The 12,960-nt window shown below is 39.5% G+C and overlaps 2 protein-coding genes across 11 annotated transcripts in view; one reads left to right on the top strand and one right to left on the bottom strand.

Annotated features, from left to right (window-relative positions):
* Window positions 1–6,257: 6,257 nt before the first annotated feature.
* On the top strand, window positions 6,258–8,758 carry LOC103459622 (E3 ubiquitin-protein ligase TRIM21-like). Of its 2 annotated transcripts, none has more exons than XM_008401364.2 (2): window positions 6,258–6,366; window positions 6,503–8,758. In XM_008401364.2, the coding sequence occupies exon 2, from the start codon at window positions 6,537–6,539 to the stop codon at window positions 8,148–8,150; it is 1,614 nt and encodes a 537-aa protein (XP_008399586.1). In that variant the 5' UTR covers window positions 6,258–6,366; window positions 6,503–6,536; the 3' UTR covers window positions 8,151–8,758. The 2 variants fall into 2 exon arrangements, with proteins under 2 accessions (XP_008399586.1, XP_008399587.1); XM_008401365.2 differs by having other exon boundaries at window positions 6,277–6,366; window positions 6,528–8,758.
* Window positions 8,759–9,225: 467 nt separating this feature from the next.
* osbpl8 (oxysterol binding protein-like 8) overlaps window positions 9,226–12,960 on the bottom strand; it is a 66,102-nt gene continuing 62,367 nt past the window's right edge. For all 9 annotated transcript variants that reach the window (XM_008401357.3, XM_008401354.3, XM_081604035.1 and 6 more), the window contains 2 exons: window positions 12,801–12,906; window positions 9,226–12,725 (listed from right to left, as the gene is read on the bottom strand). In XM_008401357.3, the coding sequence (XP_008399579.1) occupies window positions 12,596–12,725; window positions 12,801–12,906 (236 nt within the window). In that variant the 3' untranslated portion in view covers window positions 9,226–12,595. The remainder of the gene's footprint in view (window positions 12,726–12,800; window positions 12,907–12,960) is intronic.

Consider the following 12,960-nt stretch of genomic DNA (forward strand, 5'->3'; position numbering starts at 1 on the left):
CCAGTCAACTTTACTGTTTCCATACACTAAAATACTAAAATATGCAGCTATTAGCTGGTCAAAACATGCAGTCTGGACAGCTATGCAATAAATATGTTCTCCAATAGTGTTCAATCTGTCAATGCTAATATTTTATGATTCAGTCCATCCTGGGGTTACTGAAACTCCTTCAAAATACGGCTGTTTTTATTATTATTCCTTTTTACCAAGAAATCAACTATTGACCGGTTTTAGGACAATTTTTTGTTTGTGCAAGAAAGGTTCCATAAAAGGAACATTTTATTGAAAGAGTCATTCAACTAAATCAGTTTAGAGTACACTTCTATGTTCATCAAGAAAAAATTGAGCACAAAAAAAGTGATTTAAATTCCAACAAAACTTAGCCAAAAAAAAGATTGGTGTCTGCCAATATATAATTTAAACAATAAAAAATGAGATGGGTAATAATTTTTCTGGATGTTCTTTTACATCAGTAATCTGTCTTGTGTTGCCTTCACTGCAGGCAGGCAATCTGTAAATAAAACTCCTTTTTGTCCAACAATTTAACAGTTATGCACATAATTGTCAACTCAACTGGAACCTGTATATGTGCCAAAGAGAATAACAGGAAAACAATTATATACCAAAATGTGCTGGATAATAATTGAACAGATTCTTAAATTTTGAGTTTAAGTCTAAAGTACAAGAAATACCTTTAAAATGTCTTCAGCGATTTTTAGGACGGCCGATGATTGTTACAGCAGTGTATGGTTAGCTAACCCTATGTGATAGATTAGGATAACCTAACATGAATAATAAGTTTATCTATTATAAGTAAATCTATTTCTTCTGCATAGCTCTAGAAATATGGGTGGAGTTTGACGTTCCAGCAGGAAAACAACCCCAAGTACACAGCCAGAGCTACAATGAAATAATTTAGAAACCAACGGATTCAGTCGTTAAAATAGTCGAGTCAAAGTCTGGTCAGAAAATAATTGAACAATCTGTTGCAATACTTTAAAACTGACGTTTACAGACGCTCTCCGTCTAATCTGACTGCGCTTGAGATATTTTACAAAGAATATCTTAAATTGGAAAGCTGGCAGAGACGATCAAAATTATATGGAAGAGCAATAAAAGCTAATTTTACAGTTGAATGTAAAAATAGTACAATTTTACTTCAGAAACATAAATTGCAGGTGAAATCTAAGTGGTGCGAATGCTGTATAGGAAGAGAATAATCACATTTGATAAATCAGCTCTGTCTCGGTCAGTGTAGAGCAAACTGAAGCAAGGAGAGACCAACAGAGCTGCCTGATATGGCAGTCAACACACTGTCTGCCGCGCAGACAGGCAACCAGAGAAGGCCCATCCTCAAAATCTCTGAGTCATCGCTCGCCTTCCTCCGACTGCAGCATCCGCCCCTCCGAACGCCCCCCACCCAACCACCTGCCGACAGAAGCTCCAACTTCATTTTTCTCCCTCCACCCCCATCTGTTGTTTCAGCCACTCGTCTCTGTGACAGCGCGTGCAAACAGAGCTAACAGAGGACCCTCTCTAGCTGCCGTGGTTACGCTCGATGACTGTAAAAGCTCAATGGATGCTGGAAGAAAAAAAAAAACAAAAACGCAGAAGCAAGTTGGATTCTGACCTTCATATCTGCGGTTTCTGTAAAGAGATCTGAAACAGTTGCTCAGAGTTTCGGAATATGAAACTGGTCCGTCAAACATCTCAAACTGACTGCAGACTGACGAGATACGGCAAAGACAATAAACCCGGAATCCGGCAGCACCGTTAAAGTTATCTATTTATAGCAGCTTGATGCAGCCTGGAGAAAGACTGAATTAAAAAATGAACTGAGACTGTTCAGTCCAATAAGCTTCAGTGTCGCATCAGAAACAGTCGATCAGATATGCATCCGTCAGGCTTTAGCTTCAATTCACCAAACAAGAACGGATTAAAGTTGGTCTCTGACAGGCTGCTAAATGGAGATAATTTAATTAACATACTGGTCTGTAATATAAAAAAAAAAAATAGAACGAAAACCAAAACATGTTCCAGGTTGTGTTTTCTTTGTGTAGGATAAATGAAGTACATTCTTTTCCCCCCAATTGTTTACATAACAGCAATGTAATGTTGAGCCATTTTAAGCCATCTTTATCCTGAGGTTAGAGCATTTTCATTGGTGCAGACAGAGAGTCTGCACAGGAAAGCATGAGTTTGTTCTTATTGCTTAATTAACAGTAGTTCAAAGACTTTAAAGTTCTAGCTGTTGTTTTAGAGCAACCTATCATACAGTAACTAATATGAGAAGGAATCTACTCAGTGAATATCTAATATTTAAAATTTCCCGAATTACAGTAAGCCTTGGACAGACCTTCCAAAGGTAATATTTGAATATTTCATTTTTTTTAAAGACAGTGAAGTATTTCTACAACGATGCAATGTCCTGGCTTGAATACATTGCGATTTGGTAAGAAGAATCAACCTACATTTACACAATATGCAGTGAGCCAGCATGCTAGCTCTGCCATAAGATGCCACATTGTTTACGCACAGTAGGAAAATCATATATAAAAAAACACTAAAAGACAACTGGACCCAGTGTAATGCCCTGTGGGACTCCATTTACAGTAATAAACACTGGAAACAATTGATGTGCAATTTTCAGCTTAAGCTGCTCGGTAAGGAAAATTGCCAAACTTTGTGGAAAAATGAAAGGAATACAAGTAAGATAATGTTATAACTGTGTCATTGAGGCAGGGGGAATTACTTTTGAACTTTGACTAGAATCAAAATACATGATGGGCAAAAGGAATTGGCAGATTTGTCTTAGCCCAAGTACAGGAGCGCTTCTCCAACTTGCTCCCAACTCCGAGGAAGTTGGAGAAGCACAAAGTGAAAGCAGACTGGTTGAATCCAATGACTAATCAATAGCAGCTCCAGCAGAAAGCGATCCTTAGGAGTGCCAGTGCACATCTAGCTCTGAGAAAGAGCTTTGGTGGTGAAATCTGAGCGGACCCGGGCTTTGTTGACGATCCCATCGGCCACGCTAACGTTGGATCAGCTTTTGATTTTATGGCAATGCACAGCTAAAGGAGGGACACCTGAGACAGGAGCGGGGAGTTTATTAATTATTAAGCTGCTGGACTGCAGCTAAATGTTTGCATTCCGGGAGAGATGAGAGGAGACAGCTGCACTTCTAGGGGTTCCCCACAGCAATTGGTCATTCTAAAAATAGATTGCTCAAGTCTGGACTAGATGGACAAAGTTATCTTTGTAGGCATGATTCATTCTCATTCATTGAAGTGAATGAGCGGCAAGACGCTGAGGTGAGATCTTTGCTGCGGTCATTTAACTAAAAATTAAAAAAGGAGGTTCAATGGGCAGCCCTTCCCTGAAGGTCAGCTTAAACTCTGTTGTTTGGGTCAGTCAGGTTTAAAAAAAAAGAAAAGAAAGAAAATAGAAGAGGAAAGATCATAATAAAAAGACATTGCACGTTGCACTAATCCGGCTATGAATGAGAGCGGCTTGCTGCAGCAGTTCCTTTATGCTCTGTCGATACCACAAGGGGATAAACGCTGAGCCAGCATCCAGTGCAACCCCACCAACACTGCAAACACTGCGGATTACCTCATTATATGTCTGTTAACCCGTTTAAGCCTCGCCACAAATACAGCTGCAAAGGTGGCCAGAGAGATTTGGGATAACATGTCGTTCTGTCCGATGGCTTCAAACCCTTTAACCTACATTTCTAATAAACTATTGACGATTTAATTTGTTTGAAATGGAACAAGGCGATTGCTAACTAATACTTGCGAACTTCGTTGACCAATTCTTAAACATAAACACATACTGTATACCCGTCTTAAAATATTTTAATTTATTAATCTTTTTTATCTCAGACATATCCAATGACAAAATTACTACTTTTAGTTTACAACAATTAAAATCTGCTCTTTAACTTGCTGCAGCTAGCTTGGAGGCTAGTTAGCCAGCTAGCAAGTTAATCGCTCGTTGCAACATTCTTTTTTATTTTTAAAAAGAAAAAAAAAAACATTAAATTGTCCACCACCCCAAGATTAAAATAAATTAGACATTTACATCATTGTTTTTAAAAAAGATACAGTTAGACATCTTTAAAGCAGCTAATTACCCAACTAACAGAAATTAATTTGATCTGTTATCCTTAAAAGGTATGGTTTCTATGGCTAACGTCAGACTCTTGTGCAAGAAGCAATTGGTGATGTTTGGCAGAATCTCAGGACAATGGACTTCAAATGTAACGTGTGTGTGTGTGTGTGTGTGTGTGCATTTTTAACTGACCTACTTTATCAAAATGGCTCACAGAGTCATTAAATCACACCCAGCAACCGCAGTTTGACAGGACACTGACAATGCCAAAGGGAGATAATGACAATAAAAAAAGGAAGGCGGATTATATAATATTTTAAACCCAGAATGTTTTCTTCATTATTCTATATCGTTACCACCTTCCCCTTTACTATCATTTCCTCTATAAACCACTGTCACCACCCTATCATTTTGAATCTTACCCTTATGCTTGCTTATGTTTGTTATTTTTACTTCCCCAGCCCCCTTTTTGTCTTGAAGACCAACCTGTCTTTCAATTTTTTTCCTGTTCCATTCTAACATTTTGCTTTGCTTTTCCTTTTAGCCAGCGTCTGTGCTCTCTCATTCTTTCTAAGCTTTGAAGAAGAGCTGAAAAATCCTGAGGGTGATGTATCCTAGCAACAGTAATATCCAACTTATTCAGCAGAGGGATGAACCAAATGTAATATTTGGGAAGAAAGGGGATTGCTAATAAAATGCTTTGGAGGAAGAGGTTGAAACAAATGCTGGAGGTATTACTACACTAAGAAGGTTAAGCTTAAAAACTTTCTGAGGTAAAATGTATTGAAGGGTCACTTAAAAATCTGTACTATACAGAAAGCACTGTACAAAATAGTTGGTTGGGACAAACTGTGATATGTATTAAATATAACTGAATGTGGAATGCAAAACTGAACCTGGAAGAGAAATATACACTAAAACCACCCCTCTATTTCCAAGTAGCAATGGAACACAAAAAACATAAATCAGAACAGAAACTAAACAAGCTGACATTAGGATTGCTGCACAGCTATCTGCTACAAGACATTAGAAAAGCATCAGATTAACTTTCCAATAGACTATTTCTTGTAATTTTGTTGGACAGATTATGATCTGGAAATTGCCTTTCAACATATATTCAAAAAGGTGATCATTCATACTTCCCTTACATTTAACTTAAGTTGGGATCTATAAACATGTACTTTAAGCCAAAATATAGCATCTTTAAAAAGTACTCAACCACTTTGATGTTGCCCTTTTTTTGCTTTTACAAATGAATCATGATCAACATAAATTGGCTTCACCACCCTATAATGACTATAATCTCCGTACTATTTTGATAAAGACAAATGAAAAGAATACGTAGATCAAATCAAAAGAATACAGTCACTTGAGAGTGTATCTCAAGTGACTGTAGTACAAAGACACTTGTGTCTGGAAGGTCCATTCACTGGTTAATTAATCACTACTTTGCTTAAATTAGCCTCACATGAAGGGAAATTATTGCTGGGAATCTAACAATTGCAAGATAAACCTCTGAGATCTTCAAAAACTCAAAGAAAAGAGATTGAGTTACAGGGAAGTAAGGAGGTTCTAAAAGTAAACACCAAGATTGTGGTGTGGTTTTTCTCCTAATTATACCCAAAATCTCAGGTAAAAAAGTGGGATCGAAACATATACCAAAAACAACTTCGTTCATAAAACAGATCTGTGGATTTGTCCCTATGGAGCACTGTGTCACAAGGCCATTAGCAACAATGAAATGGTTGGGAAACTCCTTTACCCCACTGAGAATCTGTGATTCTTAAAAAGAAGGTGGATAAGTAGAACCAACTATCTAAAATACTAGAATAGGTCACCACCAGTCAGAACTAGCATCCAGCATCAACTTCCAGAGAGAACTACAGGAGCCATGAAGAAGAAAAGTTAAACACTGGAAACATTGACATATTTGCTAATAAAAAGCGCTTGAAGTATACAAAATGCTTTACTGTCTTCACCACATCATAAAAACATATGACGAACATTTGCATCAACACCAAATCTGTTAAGTCATGACTGTAGATGCAGAATCTGAGCAAAAATGTTGGTGTCCTCTTTACTCCAGCAGTGACATGGGAGATTCATTGTTCTGTTTTACATAACCTCTGCAACAAGACACCAAAATCCCATTTGAGGGAGGAGATGAAACAAGAGGTGGAGTTTTAAAGGAGCAACTGAGCTGTTAAAGGAGAAACAAGTCACTCACTCACTTGAGGTAGTTCTTAAACACAGGTGAGTAAAGCCTCTCAAACCTCTTTCTAGAAGATTCTTATAGCCTCTTATACAACTAAATTTCTTTACTAATTCATTTTGATGGATTTTAAAGTAATGTTACAATGTTGTGAAGAGTTCCTGTTTATTTTTACAGCTCTCCCACTCCCTTTTGATTCCAGTGAGTGAACATGGCGACTGCTTCCAGTTTTCTATCCGAAGAACAGTTTCTGTGCTCCATCTGTCTGGATGTGTTCACAGATCCGGTCACCATACCATGCGGACACAACTTCTGTAAGACGTGCATCACAAAGCACTGGAACATCAGCCGCCGGCAGCAGTGTCCGCTGTGTAAGGAGCAGTTTGATCCCAGACCAGCTCTGCGGATCAACACCTTCATATCCGAGATGGCTTCTCACTTCAGGAATGCAAGGATCTTGTCAGGACAAGTATCTCCCGGCTCAGGAGGGGTTCTGTGTGATGTCTGCACTGAACCCAAGCAGAAAGCCTTTAAGTCCTGCCTGGAGTGTGCTACTGCCTATTGCCATACTCACCTGGAGTCACATACGAGAATTGCAGTGCTGAAGAGACATAAATTGATCAATCCAGTCATGAAACTAGAGACCATGATGTGTGGGAAGCATGAGAGGCCTCTGGAGCTGTTCTGCAAGACTGATCGGAGGTGCGTGTGTCCAAGCTGTGCTACGTCCGACCACAAGAAGCATCGGGTTGTTGCTCTGACCGAAGAGTGTAAAGAAAAGAAGAAAGAACTGGAGAAGACCAGAGTTTGTGTTGAGCAGATGATTCAGGAGAGATTACTAAAGATGGAGCAGTTTAAGCAGTCGGTGAAGCTCAGCAAGCAGAATGCGGAGGAAGTGACAGAAGCTGTTGTGGAGGACTGTTCAGATCTCATCGATTCTGCAAGAAAAAGTCTGGATCATTTCATCGACGTGATTGTACAGAAACAGAGAACAACAGAAGAACAGGCAGAAGGTTTCATAAAAGAGCTGGAAGAGGAAATCTCCATGCTGATGAAGAAAAGAGCTGAGCTGACACAGATGTCGCAAATCGAAGACCACTTCCATCTGCTCCAAAACACCCCAACAATGACAGTTACCGCCAAGGACTGGACCAAGGTCAGAGTCCAGTCCTCCTGCGATGCGACGGTGAGGATGGCTGCAGTTCAACTGGAGACGATCAGAACAGAGATGAAGAAGCTCTGCGCTCGCATTGAACTTGCGAGAGTCCGGCTGTATGGAGTGGACGTGACTCTGGATCCAAATACTGCAAACCCCTATCTGGTGATGTCCGACGATGGGAAAACTGTACGATGCAGTGATGTTACACAGGTTCTCCCAGACAAGCCAGAGAGATTGTCAGCCTTTGGAGTCTTGGGAAAGCAAAGTTTCTCCTCAGGGCGATTTTACTACGAAGTTGAAGTTAAAGGGAAAACTAAATGGGAATTAGGAGTGGTCCGAGAGTCTATCGACAGGAAGGGTGAGAATGCCATTTGCCCTGAAAACGGCTACTGGGCTGTATGGTTAAGAAACGGCCATTACAGAGCTCTTACCGGGCCCTCTATGCCTCTGGTTTTGGTGTCTGACCCCCAGAAGGTGGGGGTTTTTGTGGATTACGACGAGGGTCTAGTTTCCTTTTACGATGCTGAGGCAGCACATCTCATTTTCTCCTTTACTAGCTGCAACTTTAGTGAGAAACTCTATCCTTACTTCAGTCCCTGTCCGAGTGACGGTGGCAAAAACTCAGCCCCTCTGATCATTCCCACCATTAGCCACACATTAAACTGATCGCCCAAATGCAGTCACATATCGCTTTAAGAAAACATTTTTGATTTACTTAGGTTATATTTGATGTAAAAATTTATTGATCTGAGACATTTACGTGATAAATGAAAAGCAAAAACAGAAGAAATCTGTAATAGGGAGAAGAGAGAGAATAAACTGAACAGCTTTTGGCTGAACCTAATTTCTAATCATTTTCTACATCTTGTTCTACCCTTTGTTGGTAGTATTACAGTCCATTACTCCTCCTCCCTCCTCCAAACAGAGTATGAACTGATATCAAATGTTTAACTGTTATCTGAGAGGTACAGAAAGGACAGCTCTGCTTTAACAACCTTTGTCAATGTCCTTGGGTGGAGAACTGACAACAGGGACAGCTGGCTGATGGAAACAATAATTTGAGGTAAACTAGTGAGGTCCAACCCCACTTTGAGCTGAATACACCTGACCTAATTCAATAATTCTAGATATTACTGGAGATTTCTTGAGTACATTTGAAATGGTTTCAGATTATTTTTAATCCCAAATAATACAAAATGTTCCAGAGGTATATGAAATGTGTAAACACAACGATTTCTTTGTGAGACTTTAAATAAATGTGGAATATCAATGTATAGTGATAGATGAGTGAGTGATTATCAGCAGCTCGACTGAAAAGATCAAGTCACTGAAGAAAGGATCTCTGGTGCCCTCTGGTGGTGGTTTAGATTTATTAACAAAACCTAATAGCAGTTGTGAAGACTAAACGATTTAAAACCTTGTTATGCCTTGATATTGGTGGCTGGCCAATGCCAGGTAAGCTCTAAAGAAACATGGACATTTTAAGAATTTCTTATTTGATTTTTGTTTTGTTTCATCAGCAAATTTGACAAAAACTGCAAGTTTTCACTTGACCAACGATAGGACCACATCTAAATGAGTTTTTTTTAATATATCAAAGGATTAGGTAATGGAATAACATATTTGCCTCAACTTTATTCACATAAAAAATTAATCTGGGAATATCTTGGATAGATTTGGTAATTCTGCATTTTTAACAACATTGACTGAATCTACTAAACTAAACACACACACAACAGAATGAAGTATGTAATTTGTTTTTATTGTGTTACATGTGACCATAAACTTCAGAGAAGTTACAGTTTTCATGGCGATACAGTAAATATATTCAATTACTTGAATAGGAAAAAGGTGTGTGATGCGTGTGTGGGGAAGTGAGTCGCCCCGGTTCGGACAGTCCTGTGTGTCTATTAATGTGAAGTGAAATAAAAACAAGCATGTGCTTTTTGAAAAATAAAACAAACATTAAATAAGACAAAAGAACAATCACCTAAAACTATGAGCAGAAAAACAAATGTTCAACATAAACCCACATACAAAAGAGGAATAAATAAAACGATATTTCACAGACACTGCAACGATGACGTACAGTAAAGATGGCCGCTTCCCTCCACGTTTTGTGTGTTGAAGACAAGGGAAAGAGGGAGACGGGAAGGAAAACTGCACTCTTCCTCCTGTGGCAGGGGATCGGCCTTTGGGAATCTACGGGTAGCAGGTGTCTACCTGTGGAGTCAGACTTCATATGGCACCGTCCACACTACAACTCTACAGTAAACCCAACCACAGTCCAACTCCGAAATCAGACTATACCTTCTGTTGCACCCTGCCCACGCCACCTCCTTCAAGCTACCATTTCAGCCCATGTCTGACTTTAAAAGGCACTGGTACATACTTATTTCCAAACATTCTACCATCTCAGGCAATGAGGACGCACGGGAAAAAACAAACACACATACACTCGGGCCAGCCGGGTAACTTCCAGGGGTACAGCTGGCTTCTACGAATGCTACCGGTCTCTGTTGTCCCGAAGCTTCCATCGCTTAACAGTCTGCTGACGGCGGAGGCAATCGGATATATGTAAACGTCGACAAGGCTAACATCATAACAGGCGAAGACATAAATAAAAACACAGTAAAACAGTGCTGCTAAACTTACCAGGATGTTCGTCAACTAGTAAAACTCAAACAGGAGAAGGAAAACGGTTTGTGCACACAGTGAGAGTGTCCGCGTGCCGCTCCGGAGGCGCCGTCGCCCACCCGGATTATTTACACAGTGACTCCAACCGACTTCTACTCCAACACACAACTTGGCTGCAAGTTTTTGTACATTTGGAATGCTCTTAACATGGCGACGGTTAGAAAAAGGTCTACAAGTCTATGCGCTCCGACGAGGAGCCTCAGAACAGAGTCTATTCTAGGTTACATATTGAAACTTTGAGGCTCAAATGCGCTGGAGGAAGTGACTGATGCTCTTTATCGGATGTGCAGCGGAGCTGCTGCAGTCAGGCAGTGAAGTTCAAACAAAGTGTTGAGCTTTGATTTGTCTACTTGGAACCTATTTTTGCCACATGCTTCTATTTCACTAATTCCCCACCAATTAAGTTCACATGTTAAACTGCTGCTGGTGCTTGCTTGGCATTTGTTTTTAACTAAAGCTCCAGAAAAATAAATAAATAAGTTGTTTTTGGCAAAGTTATTATTAGAGGTGCACTCATGGACACCAGCAGTCGGATATTTTATATAAAAAATTATATGGTGGAAATAATTGATATTAGATTATTGTCATCAGCCTCATCTTTAGCACAGATCATATACCACTTAAATTAGGACTTCAATATATTAATGGTACTTCCAACCAGAAGAAAAACTGTTGATAACATTACTTACAAACTAAAAGTGAAAGGGTTCTCAACTTCAGACTTATATCAACTTTTGCTTCCAAACAGGAAGGTCTCAATCAAACCAATGGTGTCGACTTTGCGTGCAGACACTACTTTCTGTGGTAAATATAGATTTATGATTCATTTTCTGTCATCTCTAACAGCATACAATTAACCAAATCGAAATATGGAAAAAAGTTAAAATAGTGTCGACTTAAACCAACAAGAAGCATCCTAACATCAGCTTACCACGTTAAAACTGATCAGCCTGCATATAAACATTAGTTCCGTAACATTCAGATAAATATTTAGAAACAAATAATAAAATCATGAAGTTTTAAATGAGTAACCAATTATATCAGGACACCTGGTTGAAGATAATGAGACGAATGAAGTGCTTTGACTCGATTTTGTTGGATTTTCTATTGAGCCAGTTAAAAACCGGCTACAGCACCAAGACGTAGTTCAACACTAGAACCGGATTGGTGGAAACATTGTTAATAAGAATAATAATAAATGGCACCCTTTCAAACTTAGATGTGAGGTTTTTATACTTAAGTTGTTAAAGAGATGTTAAAATAGTGAGCATAAAAAACAATCATTCGTTCTCACTCTAAGCTTGAAGAAACTACCGATACTACAAAATTAGGCTTAAGAAGACAGAGTGCCGCTCTAAGATTCTTTATTACTAATCTCAACCAGAAGGTCGGCTAGCTTAAATTAGGACAGTAAAAGGGCAGTGGTCACTGGGGTGTTTTAAAAAGACTTCAAATATATATATATATCTTTATTTTTTTTTCTTGATTAGAGCATCAGTCTGTCTCAATGCTGAGTCGATACCAAAGTGAATGTCCCACATTTCCAGTGCATTTGTGCCGTAAGACAAAAATGGTCTCCAAAGGGTTAAAGTTCGCTACTTACAATATACACATAGGATGTGTCAAATGTGATCTATTTTCTTTTTTTTTTCTCTAAACAACGACTTTGTATGTAAAAAGCGGAGTTCTATAGCTTCTGTTCCTTTTGTCCCTTGTGTTATTCTCACTGTCTTATATTTCCAGATGTGGAATCGAGGGTGAATATAAGAGGATCTGATCATACAAAAATAAAAGTTGCACATTAGACCACTCTGTTTTTCTTTCCCTTTTTTTTATCACGTTGGTTTGTTTTCTGTTCTGAACAGGCTTCAGTTAAACACAAGATGAAACAGGAAAACAAAAAAGAAGCACTAAAATTAAAGGGATCTCATGTGAATGTGTTACAATCTGACCTGTGGTCCTTGTTTTTGTGTTAGAAGCTTCTTTGTCGTTTGAGGTGAAATGTGAAACATCAGAGTACCATCACTCCGTTTAAAAAAAAAAGCAAAAATAATGAAACAGCTAATAAAAAAACGGCTGCCGTCTTTGCCTTAGACATCAAGGCAAGTTAATAAAAAAACAGAAACAAAAAATAAAATCCCGAGAAGCAGTTGAACCATTTTTTCCATGTGAAATCTCCTCACCGCTGTTCCTCTCTCTTTGAAATCCGTGCATCTCCGCGGAGATTTGGAATGGTGATGGTTGCGAATAAATACGATAAAAACGGTCTCTTTCCGAGTTCTTCTGCTTTTCCACGACACAAAGATATGGGTTTGTTAAGTGGAGAGAAGAAGGGAGCTGGAGGTCTGCTCGTCTAAAAATCTCCGGTGTGTGTGTGTGTGAGAGAAGGAGTTCAGGGTGAGGCCTTGTGGCTGCTACTTGAAAATGTAGTTGATGAGAACCTGAAGGACGATGAGGCAGGCGATGACGACGTAGTCCCGCTGCTGGAGGAAGGACGTGTTCTCCGCCCGGCCCGCTGAACGCATCCGCAGCGCCGCCACGCTCCTTTGCAACAACAGATAGGAACGTTTAGGCATCGGGACGCGTTTGCAGCACGGGACGAGTCAAGTTCTTCCTCACCTGTTAATGTCCTCCTGCGTCTGCTTTATGGAGTCGATGGCACTTTGAAGTTCGCTGAGGTCTGCACCTTTTTTCCTCAGCCGACTGTTATGCTTGCTTTTGTGACCTGCAACAAAAAAAGAAAAATAAATCGGCGTTTTGTCATTATCAGGGTACCGAC

This window comes from Poecilia reticulata, chromosome 23 (genome assembly GCF_904066995.2).
Source record: "Poecilia reticulata chromosome 23, P_reticulata-male-v2, whole genome shotgun sequence".
NCBI classification, from domain to species: Eukaryota; Metazoa; Chordata; class Actinopteri; order Cyprinodontiformes; family Poeciliidae; genus Poecilia; species Poecilia reticulata.

Excerpts from the sequence above, each read along its gene's own strand:
- LOC103459622 (XM_008401364.2), top strand. The coding sequence starts at position 6,537 with ATGGCGACTGCTTCCAGTTTTCTATCCGAAGAACAGTTTCTGTGCTCC.